Source organism: Mixophyes fleayi, chromosome 4 (genome assembly GCF_038048845.1).
Source record: "Mixophyes fleayi isolate aMixFle1 chromosome 4, aMixFle1.hap1, whole genome shotgun sequence".
Lineage (NCBI taxonomy): Eukaryota > Metazoa > Chordata > Amphibia > Anura > Limnodynastidae > Mixophyes > Mixophyes fleayi.
This window is the reverse complement of record NC_134405.1, coordinates 14,464,921-14,492,706: the sequence shown is the minus strand read 5'-3', so window position 1 is coordinate 14,492,706 and position 27,786 is coordinate 14,464,921. Positions and strand designations below refer to the sequence as shown.

General features: G+C 44.3%; 2 protein-coding genes across 2 annotated transcripts in view; both read right to left on the bottom strand.

Moving 5' to 3' along the window:
• Nucleotides 1–27,786, bottom strand: part of LOC142151049 (uncharacterized) — a 97,026-nt gene that overhangs the window by 63,236 nt on the left and 6,004 nt on the right. The window lies entirely within an intron of this gene.
• LOC142151055 (uncharacterized) lies at nt 320–19,330 on the bottom strand. Its single transcript, XM_075206346.1, has 5 exons — nt 19,067–19,330; nt 18,131–18,242; nt 17,948–18,045; nt 13,516–13,627; nt 320–1,909 (listed from the first exon to the last, which is right to left on the bottom strand). Exons 1-5 carry the CDS (start codon nt 19,304–19,306, stop codon nt 732–734), a joined length of 1,740 nt encoding a protein of 579 aa, XP_075062447.1. The 5' UTR covers nt 19,307–19,330; the 3' UTR covers nt 320–731.

Sequence of the window (27,786 nt, the reverse complement as noted above, 5' to 3'; positions counted from 1 at the left end):
AATAAAAAATAAAATATATATATATATATATATATATATATATATATATATATATATATCTATAATATAAATGTCTAGTGGCGTGTGTTAGTCTGTCTGTGTGTGGAAAAAATAAAACCAAGCTGCAGTGCCACCTGCTGGGCGGAGTTATACACTGACCTACTAAATTCTTAGTGTGTGTGGAAAACAAAATTCAGAAAGGGCTGAAATTTGGTATACTAAGATGTTTTTAATTTGTTAATTTAATTTGTTAATTGTTAAAAGTGTTTATAAAGATTTAAAAAAAAATATATATATTTCTTGAAGGAGAAGTGACAGTTGGGAGTGGTTGGTGGTTGCCGGGGGTGACAGTGGGGAGTGGTTGGTGGTTGCCGGGGGTGACAGAGTGAGAGGAGTGTGATACTCAGGACCGCTGAGAGAGATCCCTGTGTCTGGATAGACATCTGGATAGATGTGGCGATGAAAATGAAGGATGAGGTGATGGAGAAGAATGATGAGGTGGTGACATGTGGACAAAACCACGTTAAAAAAGGGCGCTTACTTCGGGAAGTAACGCTCTTCCCCTGAGGAGGCCTGGGCTATGGCCCAAATGCATGACAAGAACCTTTTTAACACCTTAAGTAGCTTGATTTGACTAGAATGCATGAGTATCATGCACGGGTTAACTTGTATATATATATATATATATATATATATATATATATACACACAGTATATACACATTAATGTAATCAAACTTGTTTCGTATCTAATAACTTTTGCCCTGTGTGAATTTTTTGATGTTTAACAAAAGATGATTGCTGTGTAAAACATTTCCCGCACTCAGAACACGCAAATGGTTTCTCACCTGTGTGAGTTCTCAGATGTTCAATAAAATGTGATTTCTGTGTAAAACATTTCCCGCACTCAGAACATGCAAATGGTTTCTCACCTGTGTGAGTTCTCTGATGTTCAATAAAATGTGATTTCTGTGTAAAACATTTCCCGCACTCAGAACACGCAAATGGTTTCTCACCTGTGTGAGTTCTCTGATGTTCAATAAAATGTGATTTCTGTGTAAAACATTTCCCGCACTCAGAACACGCAAATGGTTTCTCACCTGTGTGAGTTCTCTGATGTCTAACAAGAGATAATTTACGTGTAAAATATTTCCCACACTCTGAACATGTAAATGGTTTCTCATCTGTGTGAGTTCTCTGATGTTCAGCAAGATATGACTTATGTGTAAAACATTTCCCGCACTCAGAACATGTAAATAGATTCTCACCTGTGTGAGTTCTCTGATGTCTAACAAGAGATAATTTACGTGTAAAACATTTCCCACACTCTGAACATGTAAACCGTGTCTCACTTGTGTGAATTCTCTGATGTTCAATTAAATGTGATTTCTGTGTAAAACATTTCCCGCACTCTGAACATGTAAATGGTTTCTCACCTGTGTGAATTCTCTGATGTGCAACAAGAGATGATTTACATGTAAAACATTTCCAGCACTCAGAACATGTAAATAGATTCTCACCTGTGTGAGTTCTCTGATGTCTAACAAGAGATGATTTACATGTAAAACATTTCCCACACTCTGAACATGTAAACCGTGTCTCACCTGTGTGAATTCTCTGATGTTCAATAAGATGTGATTTATGTGTAAAACATTTCCCACACTTAGAACATAGAAATATTTTATCATCTGTATGAGCTGTACTATGTGTAACAGTATCTATATTATCAAGAGAATATTCCTCATGATTAGATCGATCAGATGATTTATCTGCTGTGTGAAGTATTGGAAGTATATTTAGAGTAGTGAGGTTTCCTCCTGGAGAATCTTGTGTGATGTTGTTATCTTCTGTTTCAAAATCTGTAGATAAAATTAATTTTCCATCTGAGATATTCCTGTGTTTGCATCCATCTGCTGGAAATAAAATAAATGTATGGGTATAGACATTGTATTTTACATTGTTTAACATATTAACATATTATACCCCAAATTATAGTAACATACACTATATGGACAAAAGTATTTGGCCTCACCTTTTAATTATTGAAATTGTTACAACTCTTCCTGTGTTTTATATCTAGCAGCAGTACCTTATACCACCAGAGGTGCTGCTGTTCCTAAACTCTTCAGTATGCCTGAAGGAGTTAATCTTCTTGCCTGAGGTCTAATTAGAACTGCACCTGTCACACTGCTTTAAATACCTGCCTCAAGCTGTGCTCTGTGCAGTTCATCCCGTTTGTTCCTGGCTGCTGCTATCCTGCTCCTGTGCTGTTTGGTATATACCTGCTGGATTGAACTTCTGTGTATGACTCCTGCTTGTACCTTGGACCTTGCCTGAGACCCCGAATCATTTGCCTGTACCTTGGACCACGCTGTTTTGCCTGTTGCCCTGACCTTTTGGACAGACTTCTGGACCTCGCTAATTTGCTTGATCTCTACCTGGCTATTTGGATTTGTTTGTCTGATCACTGCTTGATCCCTGGACTCTGTCTGCTCTCCTGGACAGCCTTGTGCCTTCTGGACTGGGGTAAAACTTATTATACCTGTTCCTGCCATTTTTACTATACAGTCTCCTTAGGAAACCTGTTCTAATCCGTGGATCTGAGTTTTCCTTGTTTGTGTATTTACCTTAATAAAGACACTTTGCTTTACACTTCCGTTGCTCTCTGTGAATGCACTGGGATTCATAACAGAAATGAGATGTTTCAATCAGATCCGTTGCCAGAGGTGTATAAAATCAGCACCTAGCCATGCAGTGTCACAAGGCGCTCATTCGGCTTCCAGAACCGAAGACCGAAACACTCAACTGTTCCCCATTGAAGCATACTTCAGCTACTGGCGTCCTCGCTTTGTTTCTGTGCATGCGCAGACCCTAAGCCTTTATGTCCTCTGCATGTTTTCCATTGGTTCTCAGTTCTGGCTCCAACCTTGAAAAGGCACTTCTCCTCTTTCTCCTCAGGGCCTGTTGATCAAGTTATCTGCCTGATTAGACTTAGTCTTGTCTCCTGTACATCAACCTTGCATCCTCAGCGCCTCCTTGTCCTCGTTACCCTGCTGGCTGGATTGTCCACGCTGCACCTATTTCCGCTGTGCTGCTGTATACGGGCTATACCGTTCAAGCTGCACGTGTCTCTGTTACCTTGCTGGCTGGACTGTTCACGCTGCATCTGTCTCCACTGTGCTGCTGTACTACGGGCTATACCGCTCAAGCTGCACCTGTCTCTGTTACCTTGCTGGCTGGACTGTTCACGCTGCACCTGTCTCTGCTGTGCTGCTATACTACGGGCCCAACCGCCTGAGCTGCACTTGTTTCCGTTACTCTGCTAGCTGGACTGTTCACGCTGCACCTACCCTTATTGTGTCCCTATACTACAGGCTGTATTGCTCAAGCTGCACTAGCCTCCATTAACCCACTAGTTGAATTGTTCACCCCACATCTGTCTTCACTTCGCTACTTAACTGAAGATCTTACGCTCCACCTGTATCCATCAGTCTCCCCTGGCCCTTCGGCCAGAGAGTTTTCATTCCATCCACTTCCATTGTGTCTCTTCATAACATCTTATTATTTACTCCCCTAGGGTGTCGCCTGACACTCCTGGTAGGGGCCGCGACCTGCAGGCGGACGCCGCCAAGTCCAAATCGCCTTGCGGTGGTCACTGGTGAATACATCTGTCCGTTAGACTCCGTGCCCTGCTGGGAGTAGCGCCAAGTTGGGCAGATCCAAGATTCCAGTGTACCAAACCGTGACAGGATCAATAGGCCATAATGGATTCTACTGGGGAGCCTTCGGCCAAAGACATGCTTCAACATTTACTCAACCGGGTGGAACAACAAGACGCTGGTCAGCCACAACTTTTTCAGTGTTTCCAAACACTGGCCTCCAGAATAGATTCTATTCAAGTTGCTTCTTCCGCACCTCTTCCTGTCATTCCAGCACCCGAACCTCCTGTTCTTGAGATACCCACCAATTCCACCTCTACTCTTTGGATTCCTTCTCCTTCTAAGTTCGATGGGGACCCCAAGATTTGTAGAGGTTTCCTCAACCAGTGTTCGATTCAATTTGAACTACAACCTCAGAATTTTCCTACCCAAAAGGCTAAGGTCGCTTATCTAATATCCTTGCTTTCTGGTCAGGCCCTGGTCTGGGCTTCTCCCCTCTGGGAGCGGGATGATCCCCTCCTTTCTGACAGCACTGCCTTTATGTTAGGAACTCCTTCAGTCAGCACGACAGAACCCGGAATCTGCTCCGATGTCTGGTGTTCGCTGGAGCCCCTAGTGGTGGGGACAGACTTGGCTGCAGATGAACAGAGGGTTGTGTAGTGTGCACTGACTGGGGAGAACCCTGAGGCAGCGTAGTAGAACACAGCGATGTGAGATCCAGGCAAAAGGTCAAGGGCCGGCAGCAGACAGGGATATCAGAGAACAAGCCGAAGTCAGGGGTCACAGGCAATACAACAAAGTCCAAAAACAAGCCAGGGGTCATACACGGGAAATCCAATAATAGAATAAGCACAGGAGCAGGGAAACAGGAACAGGAGCCTAGCTAAACAGGAAGCTATAACTGGCAATGAGGCTCAGTCCTCACTGCCTTAAATATCAAGAAGGGCCAATAGGAATCATGATAACAGAAACCCCTCCCACTGTATGACTCTGCACTGACACAATGCTGACAAAAACCAAGCCAGTACCAATACAGTAAATATATAAGACTCCCATAAGAGTCTATAGATATATATAACAACCCTACCTTTCCTTGCTGATCTGTGCCCGGGTGTCAGCCATGAGTACGGTGTTCCTCCAGTGACTGGGAATAAATCAAAATGTCGTCAAGATACACTACAACGAATCTCCCCAGGAATTCTCGTAGGACATCATTAATAAAATCTTGAAACAATGCGGGGGCGTTACATAGGCTGAAGGGCATGACCCGATATTCATAATGGCCCGAGTGAGTTTTGAAGGCCGTCTTCCACTCATCGCCCTTTTTGATTCGAATCAGATTATATGCTCCCTGCAGATCGATCTTGGAGAATATCGTGGCTAATTTGAGCTGATCAAACAGCACGGAGATGAGTGGCAACGGATAGGTATTTTTCACGGTAATCCCATTTAGACCCCTATAGTCTATGCACGGCCGGAGGCTCCCATCTTTTTTTTTTCACAAAGAAGAAACCCGCTCCTACGGGTGATTTGGATGGTTGAATGAATCCCTTACGTAGGTTTTCCTCCACATACTCATCCATAGACTTAGTCTCGGGAATAGACAAGGCATATAATCTTCCCTTAGGAAGCTTGGCATCCGGAACCAAATCAATGGAGCAATCGTAGCTACGGTGTGGGGGTAGAGAGTCTGCTTCTTTTTTCGAGAACACGTCGTGGAATTCACGATTAGGCAACATTGGACTTTATAGCTGCATTTCGAAAACATTTTGATGAACCTGGTCGTGTTACATGTGCTGCATCAAGTATTCTTAGACTCCGCCAGGGGCCACGATCCGTGGCTCAATTTGTCATCACTTTTTGCACTTTGTCATCTGAATTGCGCTGGAATAATGACACCCTGTTGGCTACCTTTTGGCAAGGACTGTCCGATAAAATCAAGGACGCTCTGGCCTCTCGGGAATTACCAACTACTTTAGATGCCCTAATTTCCTTATGTAACCGTGTGGACCTTCATTTCCGCGAAAGAGCTGCTGGGAAGGATCGTTCTCGACGTCATATGCCCAGGACAATAACTCGTTACTTTTCTTCTGAGGATGAACCTATGCAACTAGGACGGTCCCGCTTGACTCCGGAGGAGCGCGACTGAAGATTTATAAATAAACTGTGTATTTATTGTGCAGATCCAAGGCACATGCTTAACAACTGTCCCAAGAAGTCGGGAAACGCCAAAGCCTAATTTGTTCCGGAGAGGTCAGATTGGGCAATATTAAATCCTATCCTCAGTCCAGTTTACCTAAGGTCTGTTCCTTCCCTATTACATTGTATGGCCCTTCAAGCCCCATCCATTCCTATGCCTTATTGGATTCAGGAGCTGCTGGGAATTTTATTTCTCTTTCCCTCGTGTCTCAAAGTTCTTTGGCTACATCTTCCATAGAGCATCCTGTATCTGTTACTGCTATTGATGGATCCTGTATTTCCAAGGTTCTTATCAAGATCAGCACTAAGCCTATCCTTTTGCAAGTAGGAGCACTACAATAAAAGATGATATCTTTCCATGTTTTACCATCCTCCACCAGTCCGGTCATCTTGGGGCTGCCCTGGCTCCAATCACCTCAGATGGATTGGACTACTTCCCAAATCTTATCATGGAGTCCAAACTGTTTCCAAAATTGTCTTTCTCATGTTCACCCCCTGGCCTCTACTAGCATTTCGCCAGAAGTCAAGTTTGATCTCCTTCCAAAGTAATATTCATCATTTTTGGATGTTTTTGATAAAACCAGTTCCGAACATCTTCCTCCTCATCGAGCCTGGGACTGCCCTATTGACCTTCAACCTGGTCAAATTCCTCCTCGAGACTGTGTTGTAGTTTACCTAGATGACCTCTTGATTTTTTTTCAAAATATCCAGTCACATCAGATTCAGGTGGCAGAGGTCCTCTCATGCCTCCGCAAGAATCGACTTTTTTGTAAACTTGAAAAATGTTTGTTTGAACAACCACAGATGTCGTTTCTTGGCTATTTAGTCTCGGGCACGGGACTAGAGATGGATCCGAAAAAAGTATGAGCCATAATTGAGTGGCCCCTTCCCTTGGGTCTGAAACCTGTACAGCATTTTTTTGGGATTTTCAAATTATTATAGACGCTTAATTAAAGGGTATTCTACCATTGTGACACCCATTGTGTCCCTTACTCGGAAGGGTGCCAATCCTAAATCCTGGCCTCCGGAGGCCCTAAAAGCCTTTGAATTTCTTAAAGAAGCATTCTCTTCAGCACCCATTCTTCAGCAACCCAACACTTCTCAACTGTTTTTCTTGAAATTGATGCCTCAAATGTAGGAGCAGGGGTTGTTCTTTCCCAAAAATCTCATCTTAATCAGTTTCATCCCTGTGCATTTTTCTCCAGGAAATTTCTACCGGCAGAGAAAAATTATGCTATTGGAGATAAAGAGTTACTTGCTATCAAAAGCCCTGTAGGAATAGCGCTATCTATTGGAGGGAGCCAGACACCCCGTCACTATTTTTACAGATCATAAAAATCTTCTGTACTTACAATCTGCTCAGTGTCTAAATCCTAGACAAGCTAGATGGTCTCTTTTCTTTTCCCGTTTTGATATCCGAATCACATTTAAACCCGAAGATAAGAACAACGTTCTGACACCCTATCTCTGGCTTTCACTGTTGATGCTAATACTGAAGAAACATCATCTCGTCCTATTCTGGATCCCAAGTGTCTACTCACATCTACTTTGACTCCTGTCTGTTCACCACCACCTGGGAAGACTTTTGTTCCAGCTAATCTCCAAAGAAGACTTCTAACATGGTTCCACTCCGCTCGCTTTGCTGGTCATACCAGAGTACGTAAGACCACTGAATTGGTTTCTCTGAACTATTGGTGGCCAAAGCTCCACCTTGATGTCAAGGAGTCTGTTTCCTCGTGTAATACTTGTTGCCAACATAAGCCTTCCCGTCAGTCGCCTACAGGGCAATTAATTCCTCTGCCTATTCTGGACAAACCATGGTCTCACCTTAGCACAGACTTTATCACCGACCTACCCCCTAGTAAGAAACATAACACCATCTGGGTTGTGGTAGATCTCTTTTCAAAGATGGCTCATTTCATCCCACTCATTGGCCTTCCTTCTTCCTCAGTCCTTGCTGTGCAGTTCATTAAGGAGATCTTTCGGTTGCATGGTTGCCCCACTGAAATCGTTTCGGATCGTGGAGTCCACTTTGTGTCTAAGTTCTGGCGAGCCTTGTGTAAACTTCTCGGCATCCAGTTGAATTTCTCATCTTCCTATCACCCTCAGTCTAATGGACAGACTGAGCACGTTAATCAAGATTTAGAGACCTTCTTCAGAATGTTTTCCGCTGCTAGTCAAGATGATTGGGTAGATCTCCTACCTTGGGCTGAATTTCTACATAACAACGCCCTTCACAAATCAACTTCTGCATCGCCCTTCACAATTGTGTATGGCATCCATCCATCATTTCCTAAGTTTACTTCCCTCCCTCCCACCCAGGTTCCTGCTCTTAATGCCTTTCAGCGTAGATTTGTGTCAATTTGGAATCAAGTAAGGAATTGTCTCAGGAAATCTTCTAAACGTTACAAGTTTGCGGCGGATAGGAAACGCCGGGCTGCACCTGCTTTCAAGATTGGTGATAAAGTTATGGCTTTCTACAAAGAATATTCGCCTCAAAACTCCTTGTATGAAGTTTGCTCCTCGGTTTATTGGTCCTTATGCCATTTCCAAAGTCATTAATCCAGCATGTGTTAAATTATCTCTACCAGCCGCCCTTCGGATCTCTAATTCCTTTCATGTCTGGTTGTTGAAACCACTGGTCATCAACCGCTTCTCCTCTACCCGTATTTCTTTTACTGTGCCCACCTTTAAAGGGGGGATACTAACACACGGCGCTCATTCGGCTTCCACAACCGAAGACTGAAACGCTCACCTGTTCCCCATTGAAGCATACTTCAGCTGCTGGCGTCCTGGCTTTGGTTCTGCGCATGCCTGCCTGATTAGACATAGTCTTGTCTCCTGTACGTTAACCTTGGATCCTCAGTGCTTCCTTGTCCTCGTTACCTTGCTGGCTGGATTGTCCACGCTGCACCTGTCTCCGCTGTGCTGCTGTACTACGGGCTATACTGCTCAAGCTGCACCTGCCTCTGTTACCTTGCTAGCTGAACCTTTCACGCTGCACCTATCTTTTGTGCCACTACACTACAGGCTGTACTGCTCCAGCCACACTAGCCTCCATTAACCCGCTAGTTGAATTGTTCACCCCATATCTGTCTTCACTCCGCTACTTGACTGAAGAGCTTATGCTCCACCTGTATACAGTCTCCCCTGGCCCTCCGGCCAGAGAGTTTACATTCCATCTACTTCCATTGTGTCTCTTCATAACATCTTATTATTATCTCCTTTAGGGTCTCGCATTACACTCCTGGTAGGGGCCGCGACCTGCGGGCGGAGGACGCCGCTAAGTCCAAATCACCTTGCGGTGGTCACTGGTGAATACCATCCGTCCATTAGACCCCGCGCCCTGCTGGGAGTAGCGCCAAGTTGTGCAGATCCAAGAATCCAGTGTACCAAACCGTGACATGCAGTCTCCATATGCAAACATTTGTGATACAAAATGGGCTGTCCTGAAGAGCTCAGTGACTTCAAGCGTGGTACTGTGATAGAATGCCACCTTTGCAATAAGATGGTTCGTGAAATTTCATCCCTGCTGGATATTGCACGGTCAACTGTAAGTGATATTATTAGAAAATGGAAATGTTTAGGAACAACAGCAACTCCACGAAGGGGAAAACCACATAAAATCACACAGCGGGGTCAATGACTGCTAAGGCGCATGGTGCTTAAAAGTTGCCCACACTCTGCTGATTCCAAAGCTGAAGAGTTTTGAACTTCCACTGGCATTAATCTAAGCACAAAAACTGTGCAGCGGGAGCTTAATGGAATGGGTTTCCATGGCCGAGCAGCTGCATGCAAGCCTCACATCACCAAGACCAATGCCAAGCGTTGCATGGAGTGGTGTAAAGCACACTGACACTGGATTGTAGAGCAGTGTAAAGGTATTTTGTGGAGCGACAAATCACGCTTCTCTGTATGGCAGTCACATGGGCGAGTCTGGGTTTAGCGGATACCGGGAGAACGTTACCTGCCTGACTGCATTATGCCAGCTGTGAAGTTTGTTGGAGGAGAGATAATGGTATGGGCCGTTTTTCAGGGTTTGGGCTAGGCCCCTTATCTCCAGTGAAGGGCAAACTTAATGCTTCAGCATAACAAGTCATTTTGGACAATGCTATGCTTCCAACTTTATGGCAACAGCTAGGGGCCCTTTTCTAATCCAAAATGGCTGTGCCCCAGTGCACAAAGAAAGGACTAAAAATATGTGATTTGATGAGTTCGGTGTGGAAGAACTTGACTGGCCCGCACAGAGCCCTGACCTCAACCCAATCGAAAACCTTTGGGATGAACTGGAACGGAGATTGCCAGCCAGGCCTTCTCGTCCAACATCAGTACCTGACCTCATAAATGATCTACAAAATGAATGGGCACAAATTCCCACAGAAACAAACACTCCAACATCTTGAGGAAAGCCTTCCAAGAAGAGTGGAAGCGGTTATTGCTGAAAAAGGGAGACCGATTCCATATTAAAGTATATGTATTTGAATACAATGTCATTACAGTCCCTGTTGGTGTAATGGTTAAGCGTCCGAATACTTTTCCCATATCATGTATGTTACTATGAGTAGGTTGAAATGTCCAGCTGTTTAATTTCAATTTGCAAACTACAAACACTTCATTATAATTATACAACTGTATTACCAAGCACATTGTATAAGCCCAGCCACAGTGACACGCAAATTGCATCCAGCTTGGACAATTCCAGCCAAATGCGGACACTGACAAGTAACATTTCCTAATCATACACATTGCCCAGCCAGCATCCTAGAACAGGAAGACTCATTAGCCAGTGACATTGTCCAATCAGACACTGCCCTCACAAACAAACACTGGAGCCTCAAAAGTAGAGTAGACATGGGTGAAATTAGCAGTGAGTATGGAATATGGGTTTACACTACTCTTAGGTCTCACATCCATGCACAGAGCAAAGGAGAGTATCAGGACAGATTAGGAGAATGGAGTAGGGCACAGATGGGCAACAGCACAAAGTAAAGTATAAGGGCAAAGCACTGTACAGGGTCAGATCAGCAGAATAAAGAGCAATTGTATAGAGCATACAAGCACGTAGACTAGAGGGGGGCTATTGTGCAATGACAGGTGTGTGCAGGCAGGTGGAGTTTGTGTGGAGTGTACTTTGTGATGGGGTATATATGATCTTAGAGGGAGGAGAATAATCTTATTTTCTACATTAGTATTACACTGATAATATACAGCCGAGGATCAAATATTCATGGCAATGTCACATGTGGTAATACAGAGAGATGTTGTGACTGGATCACTATTAAATAACTTTTGGTAAAAATGTATTTAAAGCAAATAGCGCAGGGCACTTCTTAATGTAATTGCACGTGCACTTATTTTTTGATATTGTGAGATAGGAAATCGATATTTCTGAGACCAGGGGAAGAAATTCGTCTCTTGATTAATCTTGCTATAGGATGAGCCTATTTCTGATGTATATATCTGATACAATAAGCCTGTGTTTACCAAGCCTTTGGTGTATTGTGATGTGGGGAAGTAGCTTGTTTTGGGGTTTTTTTTTGCTGTTCTCTGGGAATGGGTATTCGGCGAAGTACTGAAGTGCTCATGCCAGTCAGACCTTTTGACTTGCTAGTGGGTCTCCTGCTTCTGAAACAATATCCAGGAAATCACAGCAAGGGTTTTAAGAATTTCATAGCCAAGTATAAATATTAGTGGCTTTGCAATGCATGTAAATCTATGTTTGTGTAAATAGAGAATATCCTGATGCTAAAAATAGCATGTTTCTGAAAGGTATAAATGCACTGACTTGTACACTGAAATGTATCATTCTGATGTTCCATCTGACCTGACCACTGATACCTTAAATCAGTGGGACCGTCCCTGTCAGGACACTTGAGCAATAAACATCACTCTGCTTCAAAGACCTGCTTGACAACTTCTTCAATATCGCTGTAATCCTGTGACCTGCCGATTAGACCCTAAAATCTAATCCGTTTCCTCGGCTGATTCTGAAGTTTGGACCCAAGCTTTTCCAGTACCACTGCTCTGCCTGCTACCTGCAGCTCTGGTCAGTGTGATAGGCCAACCCCGATCCATAGTAAGAGGTCCGGAGTTACCAGCCCCAGTGTACACTAGCAGTGACAGTTAACCAGAAGGAAAGTGGTTCTGAGCGCCATAAAGGAGTTTAGTGGTGGCAGCATTAAAAGTCCCTCCTACTGCGGCAAGAGGGCACATTTGGGATAACGAAAGGGAACGGTGGCAAAGTAAGCCCAGCCGGTTCCCAGCAACAACAGACAGGGTGGCATAGGCGGTCCATCCTGTCACAGATGGTGATAAATACTGTCACAGGAGGTAGTGTACATGAGGTCCATGGGTAATTTCATGGTGTCACTGACATTCCATAAGATACACCAGACAGTGGGTGGAGGAGACTGGTCAGATGTCTGGGCTGGTAGCACACAATGATATGATGTGAGGAGGAGGCTGTACAGATGTCTGGGCTGGTAGCACACAATGATGTGATGTGAGGAGGACTGGTCAGATGTCTGAGCTGGTAGCACACAATGATATGATGTGAGGAGGAGACTGGTCAGATGTCTGAGCTGGTAGCACACAATGATATGATGTGAGGAGGAGACTGGTCAGATGTCTGGGCTGGTAGCACACAATGAAATGATGTGAGGAGGAGACGGGTCAGATGTCTGTGTTGGTAGCACACAATGATATGATGTGAGAAGGAGAATGGTCAGATCTCTGGGCTGGTAGCACACAATGATATAATGTGAGGAGGAGACTGGTCAGATGTCTGGGCTGGTAGCACACAATGATATGATGTGAGGAGGAGACTGGTCAGATGTCTGGGCTGGTAGCACACAATGATATGATGTGAGGAGAAGACTGGTCAGATGTCTGGGCTGGCAGCACACAATGATATGATGTGAGGAGGAGACTGGTCAGATGTCTGGGATGGTAGCACACAATGATATGATGTGAGAAGAAGACTGGTCAGATCTCTGGGCTGGTAGCACACAATGATATAATGTGAGGAGGAGACTGGTCAGATGTCTGGGCTGGTAGCACACAATGATATGATGTGAGGAGGAGACTGGTCACATGTCTGGGCTGGTAGCACACAATGATATGATGTGAGGAGGAGACTGGTCAGATCTCTGGGCTGGTAGCACACAATGATATGATGTGAGGAGACTGGTCAGATGTCTGTGCTGGTACCACACAATGAAATGATGTGAGGAGGAGACTGGTCAGATGTCTTTGTTGGTAGCACACAATGATATGATATGAGGAGACTGGTCAGATCTCTGGGCTGGTAGCACACAATGATATAATGTGAGGAGGAGACAGGTCAGATGTCTGGGCTGGTAGCACACAATGATATGATGTGAGGAGGAGGCTGGTCAAATGTCTGAGCTGGTAGCACAAAATTATATGATGTGAGGAGGAGACTGGTCAGATGTCTGGGCTGGTAGCACACAATGATATGATGTGAGGAGACTGGTCAGATGTCTGGGATGGTAGCACACAATGATATAATATGAGGAGGAGAACAGGAGTCTAATAGGTGCTGATGGCTCCGGACTCTCCTATTGGATAGATACATTTTCCTCATTAGTTTGTACTGACAGAGGAGTGTGTAGAATAAATTATTGTTTATTACTCACCTGTGCTGATATCTATAGGGATTTCCTCTTCCTTACACTGCTGATCACCCCTCACATACGTCTCTTCCTCTCCCTCTGTAAATTCTACTTTAATATCAGTCAGGACATCATCCTAAATAGCCCAAAAAACAATACAAATAACGGGATTTATACTTACGATAAATCTTTTTATCTGAGTCCATCTGGGGGACACTCCTTAACCATGGGGTTGAGTCGGGGGGGAGGAGTCTGGCACCCAAAGAGTTAACTTTTTTCAGCTGACAGCATATCACCCCCGCCAATTCCCACATACCTCAGTTTGATTACAAAAATCATTAGGAAGATAGGCCAATCAACCAAGACACACCACTCAACAGAGGGGGGAGTGGAGACAAAACAACGAAAAGACGGGGGGGATCGGAGTGTCCCCCAGATGGACTCAGAGAAAAAGATTTATCGTAAGTATAAATCCCGTTTTCTCTTTCATCCATCTGGGGGACACTCCTTAACCATGGGGACTTACAAAAGCAATCCCTCTGAAGGGTGGGACCGCTCTGATCTCCTTGCACGCATAACACTACGGCCAAAGGAGACGTCCCCAGACGCAAATATATTAAATTGGTAGAATTTCGTAAAGGTATAGACCGAGGACCAGGTGGCTGCTCTGCACAGCTGGTCCGCCGTGGCTCCATTACGAGCCGCCCAAGACGCCCCAACCGACCGGGTAGAATGGGCAACAATACGTTTCGGCACAGGGAGATTAATACGGACATAAGCCTCCCTGATAGTCAGGGTAAGCCATCTGGCAATAGTTTGCTTAGATGCTGGCCATCCCCGTTTGGAAAAGTCAAGCAACACAAATAGAGACTCTTTCTTACATATCTTTGCAGATCTCTTAACATATATACGTAATGCCCTCACTACGTGCAAATATTTATTTGTCTTTGTTCCTGGAGTCTGAGGGTCCTCTTTCTACGGGTTTTACCTGCAGCCCCAAGGCCTTGCTTGGATGTCCCTTACCAGTGGATCCCTTGTTCTTGCGCAGAACTCTGGGACTTCCCTGTCTTTTGTTCGGTTCCTGTCCAGCAACCACCAGCTGAGGACCTACCTCCTCCACTGGTACCTCGAACACGGGAATGCTCCTCTGGGGTGGGACCCTGCCCAGGGTAAGGTCGCGAAAGATGTCACCATCTTTCCCAGCAGCTTCAAAGACCTGGCTACTGACAGCCTCTTGTCTGACAGGATCCTGCCTGTCCACTCCATCTAGGGCCTCAACTTGTCTTGTGAAGACAACCTTCTGCTGCGTACCAAGTCCCTCACTAGTCTCAAGAAACTCATTCTTAGACAAGGGATTCTCTGTGACCCTTTCAGACTCTAGAAGTTCGGTCATAGACTGAACAACTCGTCTAGCCTTAGCACCCTGAACGGGTGTGACTAAAACCTTTTCCCTTACTGGACATTCTAAGCCTGTATAGCTTCGTCTGAACGAAGCAAATCGACAGCCCTGAGCTCTTTCTGCTTTGACAGAAGCCAGCGAGGTAATTTTTTTCAAAACCTGAGGTGAGCTGGTCCCATGAATTCTATCACAATATTCTGGACCTACTCGTCTACTGAGGACCCTGTCTGCTGCCGGGCAAACCCAAGCAGCCGTTCTCCCACCCCACCCTCTGGAACCAGAGGTGGGTGGTAGTCATGCTGCTGGTCTATCCGGCAGCTTGGCGGAAGAAGCTCTCCGAACCACAGGGGCAAAGGATGACCTTCCCCTACGGGACTGTCTCCTGGATTCCATGGCCCCTGGACTGGTAGTCTGGCCTCTGCCAGACCCGCCCCCGTAAGGAGGCTGTCTGAAAGAACTAAACCTAGGCCTAGCCCTAGGTCTTGGAGTATTTACAGGCAAGGACGTCTTCTTGCCCCCTGAAGCCTGTAAAATCCAAGAGTCTAATTCTGGACCAAATAACATCCCACCGGTATACGGGATGGATTCTAATGATCGTTTAGACTCTGAATCCGCATTCCAAGCCCTTAACCATAACGCCCTTCTAGCGACTACAGCTGTAGCTGAAATAGACGAAGCTATGGAGGCCGAATTATGGGCCGCTTCATATACATAGCTTGCTGCCTCCCTTAGCTGCATGGCCAGAGGCAGTAATCTGAATCCTGCAAGGCAGACTCTAACTGCCCTGCCCAGACTTCCATGGCCCTAGTTAACCAGGTAGAGGACAATGCTGGCCTGAGGCTAATACCGGCGGCCGAGAAGATCGACTTCAGCATGGATTCTAATATCTTGTCAGTCGCCTCCTGTAAGGTCACTGACCCGGGTACAAGTAGTGTAGTCTGACGAACCAATCTCGCCACAGGTGTATCTACCTTTGCCACCTGTTCCCAACGGGTCATATCCTCCTCCTGAAGGGGATACAATACGCCAAACTTCCTTGGCATAGAGAATCTTTTATCTGGATATTTCCAAAAGGCCTCTACAATATCCCTCAACTCAACTGAGGGAGGGAACCTGACCAACTGCTTAGAAGCCTTCTTAAAGAGGGAGCGGTCCAAGGACTTCGTCTCCTCTACTTCAGCAAACCCCAGGGTCTGGCGAACTGCTCTTACCAGGTCGCCCATACCCTAGTGCCTAGAGTTTCCTTCTGACTCTATAATGGACACATCTGAATCGTCCAACAATTCCCCCTCCTCCTCTGAGGAACTCTCAGAGTCTGACACTGACCACAGCGCTTTAGCTGTTTGTCTACGTCTTTTAACACTACGCTTGTGTCTGGGGTTCTCCAGTAGATGGGAAAGCCGGTCCAGGCTTTTAGCCACCGCTGACCAACCCACCTCTCCCATCTGGGAAACCCCCGGGAGGGCTGGGGAGGGAAATACACCGACCCCTGGGGAAAATGACTCATCTGTCATTCCTACTGTTATACCCTGAGAAACCACAGATGTAGCTGGGATCTCAACTGGTCTAGATAACAGATTTACAAGGGTATTAACTCCCTGTGTTAAGGCAGCCGCCCACTCAGGAGGATCTACCGTTATGGTGGAGGTGTCTACAGGCTGTTTCACAGGAGCCACAGATCCCCCCCTGATCCAGCCGTTCACTTGTTAGTTTAACATTACATTTTGAACAGACATTATGTTTGGTACGTGTTGTTTTGCTTTTATCTGCCATCACAAGATAAGAAAAACTAAATCACGTTTCAAAATTCACAAAAACTTCTCCAATTTATCAGAAAATACAGATTAGGTTATATCTATATTCATAGTATTTCTGATTTAAATAAGACAGGCTTGGAGAACTTTATAGTTTTCTCATAAACAACAGTTCTCTCAACACATCATTATCTTATAATATACATGTCTACACATGCACACACACACACAGAAGAAATAAAAGTGATACTCAGCGGGGAAGATATGTGTCAACAGTGCACTTCTCTTCAAATGACTGCTGCAACTGTCCTCCTTTTATAGCTTGGCGCCAAAAAGGGATCTTCCACGTGCTCACTCAGCGGGGGAGGGGAAGAGGTGCTTCTCAACACATTCCCCTACTACTGGAATCTCCTTCTGTGTCTCTGCTAAAAGCGATTTCCAAATTCTACTTAGGTGAAATCCTGTTGCTTTATCTTTCTCCCATTTTGCTACCACACCGCAAAATACAGGTACATATTTATCTATGAACCAGTCAAAAGATAGTATTTCTGTTCCTTTTCCTCTATATAGAGAGTATAAGGTATAATTAGTCAAGCTGAAAGGCTGCAGCAGATTTTTCAGTAATGACTGCAATTAGCACAGAACACCTGGGCCCATTTAGCATTACATTTGGAACAGACAATATGTTTGGCACGCCCAAACACTTCCACAACCTTTATCAGAAAATACAGACTAGGTTATTTAACATATCATAGTATTTCTGATTAAATAAGACAGGTTTGGAGAACTTTATAGTTTTCCTTAAACACAGTTCTCTCAACACCTCATAGTCTTATAATACACATGCATACACAGAAGAAACAAAGTGATACTTAGCGTGGAAGATATGTGTCAACAGTGCACTTCTCTCCAGATGACTGTTGCATCTGTCCTCCTTTTGAACTTTGGCACCAAAAGGGATCTTCCACGTGCTCACTCAGCAGGGGGGGGAGGGGGGGAAGCGGTGTTCCTCAAACACATTCTTCCAAGGGCACCCAATTCAAACTGAGGTATGTGGGAATTGGCGGGGGTGATATGCTGTCAGCTAAAAAAAAGTTAACTCTTTGGGTGCCAGACTCCTCCCCCCGACTCAACCCCATGGTTAAGGAGTGTCCCCCAGATGGATGAAAGAGAAATATGTAATAATATCTGATTTAATAATTTGTGATGAAACAGGAGAATATCAGTGTATAAGATCCACACAGCTTTTTATAGATAATATAATGAAAAGTCATTTTGGGATTATGTGAGACCAAAAGTCTACCTGACACTTCTGTGGGATAATGGGATTTTCCTGTCTACAATCCTGTGAATAAAGAGGACGGAGATATCTCTGTGGGGTATTTCTGTTACTGGATCCATCTGTAAGAAACATACATGGACTGATTACATTGTTTACATAAGTAGATTATGTGATTCCTTTCTCTAATATATGTTTATTACTCACCTGTACTGATATCTGTAGGGATTTCCTCCTCCTTACACTGCGGATCACCCCTCACACACGTCTCTTCCTCTCCTTCTATCGTTTCTACTTTAAGATCAGTCAAGACGTCACCCTAAATAATCAACAAGTCAATAACGATATCATTATCTTAAATTATTAATTTGGCGCCACAGAATCCGCAGCGCCGCACAATCAACAATAAATAAGCCCCCAAAAAATACAGATAAGTAAGAGACAAGAGAAACAATATAATCAGTAAAAATCAATGCAAGAGACCATAAAGAAAGTAACTATATAAGAAAACAACTAGAACAAAGGAAGCAATACAAAGAGGATAGGAAGTAGAGAGAGCCAAACTTGTGAGAGTTAACATTAAGAGGATTTTGGTAACTAAATATATCATACAAGTTAACCCGTGCATGATACTCATGCATTCTAGTCAAATAAAGCTACTTAAGGTCTTAAAAAGGTTCTTGTCATGCATTTGGGCCTAGCCCAGGCCTCCTCAGGGGAAGAGCGTTACTTCACGACGCAAGCGCCCTTTTTTAACGTGGTTTTGTTCACATGTCACCACCTTATAATTTTTCTCCATCACCTCATCCTTCATCTTCATCGCCACATCCTTCATCAAGCTACTTAAGGTGTTAAAAACTCCCCACTGTCACCCCCGGCAACCACCAACCACTCCCAACTGTCACTTCTCCTTCAAGAAATATATAGGTCAGTGTATAACTCTGCCCAGCAGGTGGCGCTGCAGCTTGGGTTTTTTTTTCGCACACACGCCACAAGGCATTTATATAGTAGATATAATAATATCTGATTTAATCATTTGAGATGAAACAGAAGAATATCAGTGTATAAGATCCACACAGCTCTTTTACAGATAATATAATAAAGTCACTTTGGCATTTAGGAAGATCCTAAAATGTCATATACCTGATACCTGATGTGGGATAATGGGATTTTCCTGTGTACAATCCTGTGAATAAAGAGGACGGAGATATCTCTGTGGGGTATTTCTGTTAATGGATCCATCTGTAAGAAACAGACACTGACTGAATACATCTCAAACACCCTCAACCTCAACCTTCTAGCAATAACAGAAACATGGCTCACGCAATCAGAAACTGCCTCACCTGCAGCCCTTTCACATGGTGGTCTCCATTTCACCCACATCCCCAGACCTGGAGGCAGACAAGGAGGGGGGGGGGGGGGTTGGACTACTTCTCTCCCCACACAGTGCACGTTCACAGTTCTACCAAATGTCCCATCACTCACATTCACATCTTTTGAAGTACATACTGTTACGGTTTTTATCCCGTTCTCTATGCGTGTTGCTGTCATCTATCGCCCCCCTGGTCCACACCAACATTTTCTTGAACACATCTCTGCGTGGCTCCCTCACTTCTTATCCTCTGACATCCCCACCATCATCATGGGTGATTTCAACATCGCTATTTCTAATCCACATTCCAATGCTGCTTACAAACTACTCTCTCTAACCTCCACACTTGACCTCTCCCAGTGGATTGAATCCGCTACTCATCAGGATGGCCACTGTATTGATCTTGTTTTCTCTAGACTATGCTCAGTTTCTGATTTCCTTAACACTCCTTTCCCCCCCTCTCGGATCATCACCTTATTAGCTACGCGCTCACCCCCAGTTCTTTACCCTCCTTGGTGTCAAACTCTTTCAAGCCTCCTCACAACCGCAGGAATATCAACTCTATTGATCTTCAACAGTTTTCCACCTCTCTTCAACACCTTCTCACCCCAATTTCTACATTCTCCTCCCCTGATCGGGCAGTACCCCATTTTCACCAAACCCTAGCAACTGCCCTGGATCAAGTGGCTCCAGCGACACTACATACTCCGCGTAGACTTCGTGCCAACCGTGGCACACTAAAGTAACACGAACTCTCCAAAAACGATCTCGTAAAGCAGAACGTCACTGGCATAAATCTTGTACCTCTAATGATTTCATCACATATACTGATATCTACCACTCCTAAAGAAATGCTCTGGACACTGCTTAACAAACATACTTCCAATCTCTCTTCTATGCTCAGGCCTCTAACCCCAAACGCCTTTTTAACACATTTACATCTCTTCTGAATCCTCCCACACTAAATCCTCCAACCAACATCAGTGCCCAGGATGTTGCTTCCTATTTCAAGGACAAAATAAATAAAATCAGACTTGAAATGATATCATCTCCCTCAACAAGCAATCGCCTCAATTCCTTTGTAGCACTCTCTGACACTCTCTCTACTCTCTTCTCATCTTCCTACTCTACCTCCTGTCCTCTTGATCCCATTCCCTCACAAATTGGTAGGTTGCTGTTATTAAAGTAATTTTATCGTTTTCAAATAAGCATTGCCCAATCGATTGTATTGTGTTTCCGAAGCACAAAGTGATTTATTTTAGCAAGTGTAAAAAGTTAACAGTTTAATACATTATTATATAATACAGTACAGTACAGCCAATACCAAAAGATAAATACATATCGCTGCTATCACATGCGCTCGCTTCAAGTCGCTGCGCTCCCACGGGCACCAGTGCACAGTAGTTCACCCTTGAATACTGTGGTCAGAGTAGACTGATGCTTGTAGGAGCACAGCTATGATTATATATACATTTAGTGCTGCAGAGAGAACAATGCAGGTGACGTGGCTTGCTTCTATAGGTCCAGGCTTCAGGTGGGTCCATTGTAAACAGGTCATAGGCTAGTTCAAACTAAAGAATCCAAAGGTGGGGGTCATCTCTCCAGGGGGTATGCTCTGATCTTCCCGCCAAGATTCCTAGTCTTAAAAGTCCATAATTCCCTAACGTTAATAACTTGCGTATGCACTCTGCGATCCATTCGCAGAGTGAACCGGACAGTCGCAAATGTAAAGGGGATTAATATGATACCACACATGACATGATTCCTTCAACCTGAACCTTAAATAACACTAAAGTGTACATATAATCATAATATATAAACTAATAATAAACCCAATACTATCTGCTCATAAAACACTGTGTAACGGAACCAATATGAATATGAATTATATTAATAACTAAATGTTGTAATGCGAGTGTGTTCGTGCGTATTTTACCTTGCGATCGCCGTATGCCACGTGTAGCGTGGCATACTGAGTGCAATCGACCAATAAAACAATATTAACCAATATACTTTCGTTCATCCAATTATACGACTTCGACACTGTCTCCTGTGCTCATTCCACTTCTAACTAAAATCTGTAATCCATCTCTTTCTACTGGTATTTTTCCATCACTATTCAAGCATGCAGTGATTACTCCCATTTGAAAAAAAAAAAAAAATTCTGACCCTAACTCTCTTGTAAATTACCGACCCATCTCCCAGCTCCCATGCCCCTCCAAGCTTCTCAAGAGAATTGCCTACACACGCCTCACACACTTTATTACAGCAAACAACCTATTGGATCCTCTTCGGTCAGGCTTTCGCTCTCAACACTCCACAGAGACTGCGCTGACCACGGTTGTCAATGATTTGATCACAGCAAAAAGTAAAAACCATTACTCTCTTCTAATTCTCCAGGATCTCTTTGCTGCATTTGACACTGTTGACCACTCTCTCCACATACAAACACTACAATTCCTAGGTCTTGAAGGCACTGTCTTATGCTGGTTCTCATCCTACCTATCTACTCGCTCTTTCAGTGTTAATTTCTCTGTATCCACCTCTGCTCCACTTCCTTTATCAGTTGGAGTACCAAAAGGCTCAGTCCTAGGTCCTCTGCTATTCTCTATCTACACCACTTCTCTTGGAAAACAAATAAGCTCCTTTGGATTTCATTATCATCTCTATGCGGATGATACACAAACCTATCTATCCTCTCCTGATCTTTCACCATCTGTGGTGTCTCGTGTTACTGACTGTCTTTCTGCCATTTCATCTTGGATGTCTTCTCGCCAACTCAAACTCAATCTTTCAAAAACTGAATTAATAATATTCCCACCCAAAAACAGAAGCTTCCTGCCTGACATTTCTATTTTTGTTGATAACTTGACCATAAATCCCACCCGCAAGCTTGCTGCCTCGGTGTAATCCTGGATCACAACTATCCTTTGTTCCCCACAGCGACTCTATATCTAAATCATGTTACATACATCTAAAGAGCATTTCCAGAATACGCACATATCTTACACAAGACACCGCAAAAACCTTAATTCATGCACTTATCTCCTCCAGCATCGACTATTGCAATTCCCTCCTTACTGGTCTTCCCAAAGTCAGACTTGAACCCCTATAACCTATTTTGCATGCAGCAGCTAGATTGATTTTACTTGCAAACCGTTCTTCCTCTGCTGAGCCATTCTATCAGTCTCTACATTGGTTGCCTGTATTTCAACGTATCCAATAAAAAATTCTTCTACTAACATACAAGTCCATCAACATAATTGCACCGACATACAATTCCTCACTTGTCTCAAAATATCTCCCTACTCGACACATCCGTTCTGCACAAGATCTGCGTCTCTCTTCCACTCTCATTACATCCTCCCTTTCTCGGTTACAGGACTTTTTTCAGGCTGCACCCACTTTGTGGAATTCCCTCTCTCGCACATTAAGACTTTCCTCTAGTCTTCAAACCTTCAAGCGTTCCCTGAAAACCCACCTCTTCAGACAAGCTTATAATATTCCTTACCCACCATCTTAATCTCCCTAGGTTACCCTATTATCACCCTCTACACAGCTAACACAAGACATCAACCCTCCGACCAACATTGCCACACACACAGCCCACTCAATACTTTTATCTTTGCATTCTAGCTGGTCCAGTGTGCAATATGATGTAGTACACGCCCTTGTGTTTCACACTCCCATTGTCCTATAGATTGTAAGCTTGCGAGCAGGGTTCTCTTACCTTTCTGTCTGTATATATTACCCAGTATTGTCTTATTAATGTTTGTTCCCAATTGTAAAGCGCTACGGAATTTGCTGGCGCTATATAAATAAATGTTGATGATGATGATTGTTTACGTAAACAGAATATGTGACTCTTTTCTGTAATAAGTGTTTATTACTCACCTGTGCTGATATCTGTAGGGATTTCCTCCTCCTTACACTGCAGATCACCCCTCACATACGTCTCTTCCTCTCCCTCTGTAATTTCTACTTTAATATTAGTCAGGACGTCAGGGTGGGGTTATCCTAAAAATACAACAAAAGCTGCAGATCCCAAAGTCTCCTGAATATATTAGTGATAGAAAAACAACATAGTGCTGGGATATATGTACAATGTACTTCATTCATAAACTGTATGACTGATGTACATAGCATCTAACCAATCAGCTCGGCTCTTCCCACACTGACCAATCCTAGCGAAGTCCCTCTGTTTGGTTAGAATGATTGGCTCTAAGCCGGTCATTTACGAGGCGGCTCTTCTGAGGAGCCGTCCTTTTGATGTTCATGTGGGTTATTTTATTTTAACCTTTTGGATCGCGAGGACCCGAGATCTAAGTGCGAAATAAAGCTGAGAAGAGGGGTTGTGGGGTTTTATTTCTAATAAAGGTCATTTTCAATGGTGTCTATTTTCCAGTGTGTTTTTCCAGGTGCAATACTGGTCCCAGTGAGCACTGCATGCCAGGGAATGCTGGTGCTTGTAGTTCTACAAGTGACAGCATGCTCTGGCAGTTATTGGGATGCTGACACTTGTATATCAACAAGCACCAGTATAAACATTTTACATTGTAGGCATGACAGGGCTGGCTAGGACTTGTAATTCATCAGCAAAAAACACTAATTTTGAACCATTCCATTACACTACACCCACAACCAGGGGTGTGGGAAGAGCCCTAATTCTGACACCACCGGGCTGGTTTTTAATAGGGAACAGGGCTCCCATTTTTGTGTAGGCCCGATTCCCCTGGGTAATTCATGAACTGAATGGGCTAGAGCATGTTCACATTATGGCAGGGGGCCCATACCATAGTGTTATAGCCTATAGTACTGTTAGCAGTTCTTGCAGTGGAAAACCGCCTTCCCCCAAATTGCCGCTGCCAGCTATGAGCGCTAGAGCTGGTAGCAGTTGGGGGGGGGGGGGGAGCACCCTGCTTTTTTATTTTCCAAAATGTAAAATAACGATATTAAAATGCTAGTCATTACCATCAACTTGATGACTAGCGCCTCACTACTGCATGATAAGCTTAAATTATGCGTTTTCCGTGTATCTTCCTCCAGCATCTCTGTTTTTTAAGTAGTATGCAGTCACAGCGATCTTAAGATACCTTGCATACTATGTAAAATGCTGGGACACTGCATTTTGGTGGCAAGCAGGGGAGGGCTGACAGACTTTAGCCTGGGGGGCAAGCACACAGCACTGGCCCACAAGTAGCGGCCCATCCTTAAAGGGTACGATATATATTTTTGGTACAATATATATTTATTGTGGCAAGAGCCCGCTACTGCAGAAGCACATGCGTACAACTTCTTCCTTTTTATGGTTCTTTATTGTCCGGATGGTAATAATGTTTTGACACCGTATACTTGCACAGCAATTGTGGAGACCCTCAAAGCTTACTTTACATAGTCCAGCTCTCTGTCCAGATCAGCCAGCTAGACCAGCGTTGATCTCCCTGAACAATGAAACAAGCAGGGTTTTATACCTGACACTCCTCCCACAGGCCTAGCTTGATGGACAGGTGACAAAATCACCTTCTCTTTAAAAGGAAACGCCCTTCCGTGGCTCTGTTTAGACTATCAGACCCACCCTATCTGTTTGCTGAGAGGAAGCAGCTTTTAAATCATGTAAGTAAACCAATTTTAAACTACACATATGTTTTTACCTGGTTTAATCTCCACCTAGGTACATAACTGTGCAAATGTTTTACTCTACTTCGTTGCTTTATCTGCATATTGCTAGCTAAATGCCTCCTTTTGTTACATTTCCCTCCCCCTAGCGTTTCCAAGTAGGGAGACGCAGACTTCGCGATGAGCGCATATTTTCGTGACAACGCATCTGCATTTTTGTGTAGAATCCCAGGTCTATGTTCTACTGAGAACTTGAAAGGTTGTAGTGCAAAGAATCAGCGGGTTACCTTGGCATTTACCTCCCGGTTGTTCTGCATCCATCTTAATGGTGCATGGTCTGTTATTAGGGTGAACTCTCTGCCTAGGAGATAATAGCTTCTGTAGCCCATTTTATGGCGAGACATTCTTTCTCCACAGTGGCATATTTTTGTTCCCTTGGAAGCAACTTACGACTTAGGTACAGGACAGGATTTTCTACTCCATTCTTCTCCTGTGACATGACTGCACCTAAGCCAACACCAGAAGCATCAGTTTGGAGGAAGAACCTCCGGGTAAAATCTGGTGCTTGTAGAACTGGAGAGGAACAAAGAGCTAACCGAAGATCAGACCAGGCGGTTTCTGCAGAGTCAGACCAGGTTAATCTATCTGGACAACTTTTTTTTAACATGTCCGTAAGTGGAGCAGCTCTAGTGGCGAAGTGGCTTACAAACCGCCTGTAGTAACCTACTAAGCCTAAAAAGGTTCCTAACTGTGACTTTCTCTCTGGTCTTGTCCAATTTTTGACTGCCTCCACTTTGTCTAGCTGGGGTTTTACCTGCCCTCGACCAACAATGTACCCCAAATATTTGGCTTCTCTCATGGCTATGGCACATTTCTCTGGGTTAGCTGTTAACCCTGCGGACCGTAATGAAGCTAAGACCGTCTCAACTTTGGCTAAATGTGATACCCAGTCTGGGGTATAAATCACTATATCGTCCAAGTAAGCAGCTGCATAAGCTGTGTGAGGTTGTAGCAATTTATTCATAGCCCTTTGGAAGGTGGCAGGTGCCCCATGCAACCCAAAGGGTAGGACTTTATATTGATAGAGACCATCAGGGGTGGAAAATGCAGTCTTTGGCTTGGCCGTGGAAGTCAGGGGAACTTGCCAATAACCCTTTGTTAGATCAAGGGTTGTTAAATAATTGCTACCAGCAAGATTTTCCACTAGTTCATCCACACGTGGCATCGGATAGGCATCAAACTGTGACATACTGTTTAGGCGCCTAAAGTCATTGCAGAACCTAATTGTCCCATTGGGTTTCGGGACAAGCACAATGGGACTATTCCATTCACTAGTGGACTCTTCAATTACATCTAACTGGAGCATCTTCTCGACCTCCTTTCTCACGTCCACCCGTCTGGCTTCTGGAATACGATATGGCTTCTGCTTGACAATGACTCCTGGCGCAGTGACAATGTCGTTTTCGATTAAGGTAGTGCGCCCAGGAATGGAAGAGAAGACATCCCTGTTCCGGCGAATCATTTCTTCAGTCTGTTGTCTCTGCTGAATGGACAAGGCTGGCTCTATGGGTACTTCAGACTTTTCAATGGCAGTACTCACTACCTGAGGAGAGGTTTCCTCATCATGCCAGGGTTTAAGGAGGTTCACATGATATATTTGCTCCTCCCTTTTCCTACCTAACTGGCGGACTCTGTAATTGACAAGACCGACAGCCTCTAGAACTTCATATGGACCCTGCCAATGGGCGAAAAGTTTGCTTTCCTGGGTAGGAACCAAGACTAGGACCTTGTCCCCAGGCTTGAAAGATCGAACCACAGCACTTTTGTCATAACATTTCTTCTGTCGTTCCTGAGCCTCTTTTACATGTTGCTTCACAATGGGCCCTATGTTTCCTAGCCTCTCATACATTTGGGACACAAATTGTACCAGATTTGGCTCCCTGGGACCTTGCTGATACCAGCCTTCATTTAACACATCTAAGATACCCCTGGGCTGTCTCCCAAACAATAACTCAAAGGGACTAAACCCTGTTGAAGCTTGAGGTACCTCACGGATGGCAAACATCAAATAGAGAATAAGAGTGTCCCAATCTTTTTTCTCTTGAGCCACTGCTTTCCTGAGCATGTGCTTTAATGTGCGGTTAAAGCGTTCCACCAAGCCATCTGTTTGTGGATGGTATACAGAGGTGTGAAGCGCCGTAACCCCTAGCAACTGGCACATGTCCTTCATCAGTTTAGACATGAATGGAGTACCCTGATCTGTGAGAATTTCTTTGGGTATTCCCAAGCATGTAAACATCAATACCAGTTCTTTAGCTATGGTGCTGGACTTTATGTTTCGTAGGGGAATTGCCTCTGGATACCTGGTTGCATAGTCAAGCACCACTAGTATATACTGGTGCCCACGTGCTGATTTTTCCAGTGGCCCCACAAGGTCCATAGCTATCCGTTCAAAGGGAACTTTTATTATTGGTATTGGAATGAGAGGTGCCCTGTACATGGGTTTGGGACAGGTTCTCTGATAAATGGGACAGGACCGGCAATACTTTTTCACTGCCATGTGTACCCCGGGCCAGTAAAACCTAAGCAGAACTCGTTCCCGTATTTTATCCTCCCCTAGGTGTCCCCCACAGACATGTGTGTGTGCTGCTTTTAACACTAGGGGTACATGGACCTGAGGAACCATTAATTGTTCTACTTTTTCCCCCTGCACAGCAGCAACTCTATACAAGAAATTATTTTTAACAATAAAATATGGTATACCTTCTGCAGGCTGGGCGGCTTTCGCTACCCCATTTACCTCAGTCACACTTTTAAAGGCATGTTCCAAAGTGGCATCATTAAGTTGGTCTCGAACAAAGTCCTGCAGAGGAAA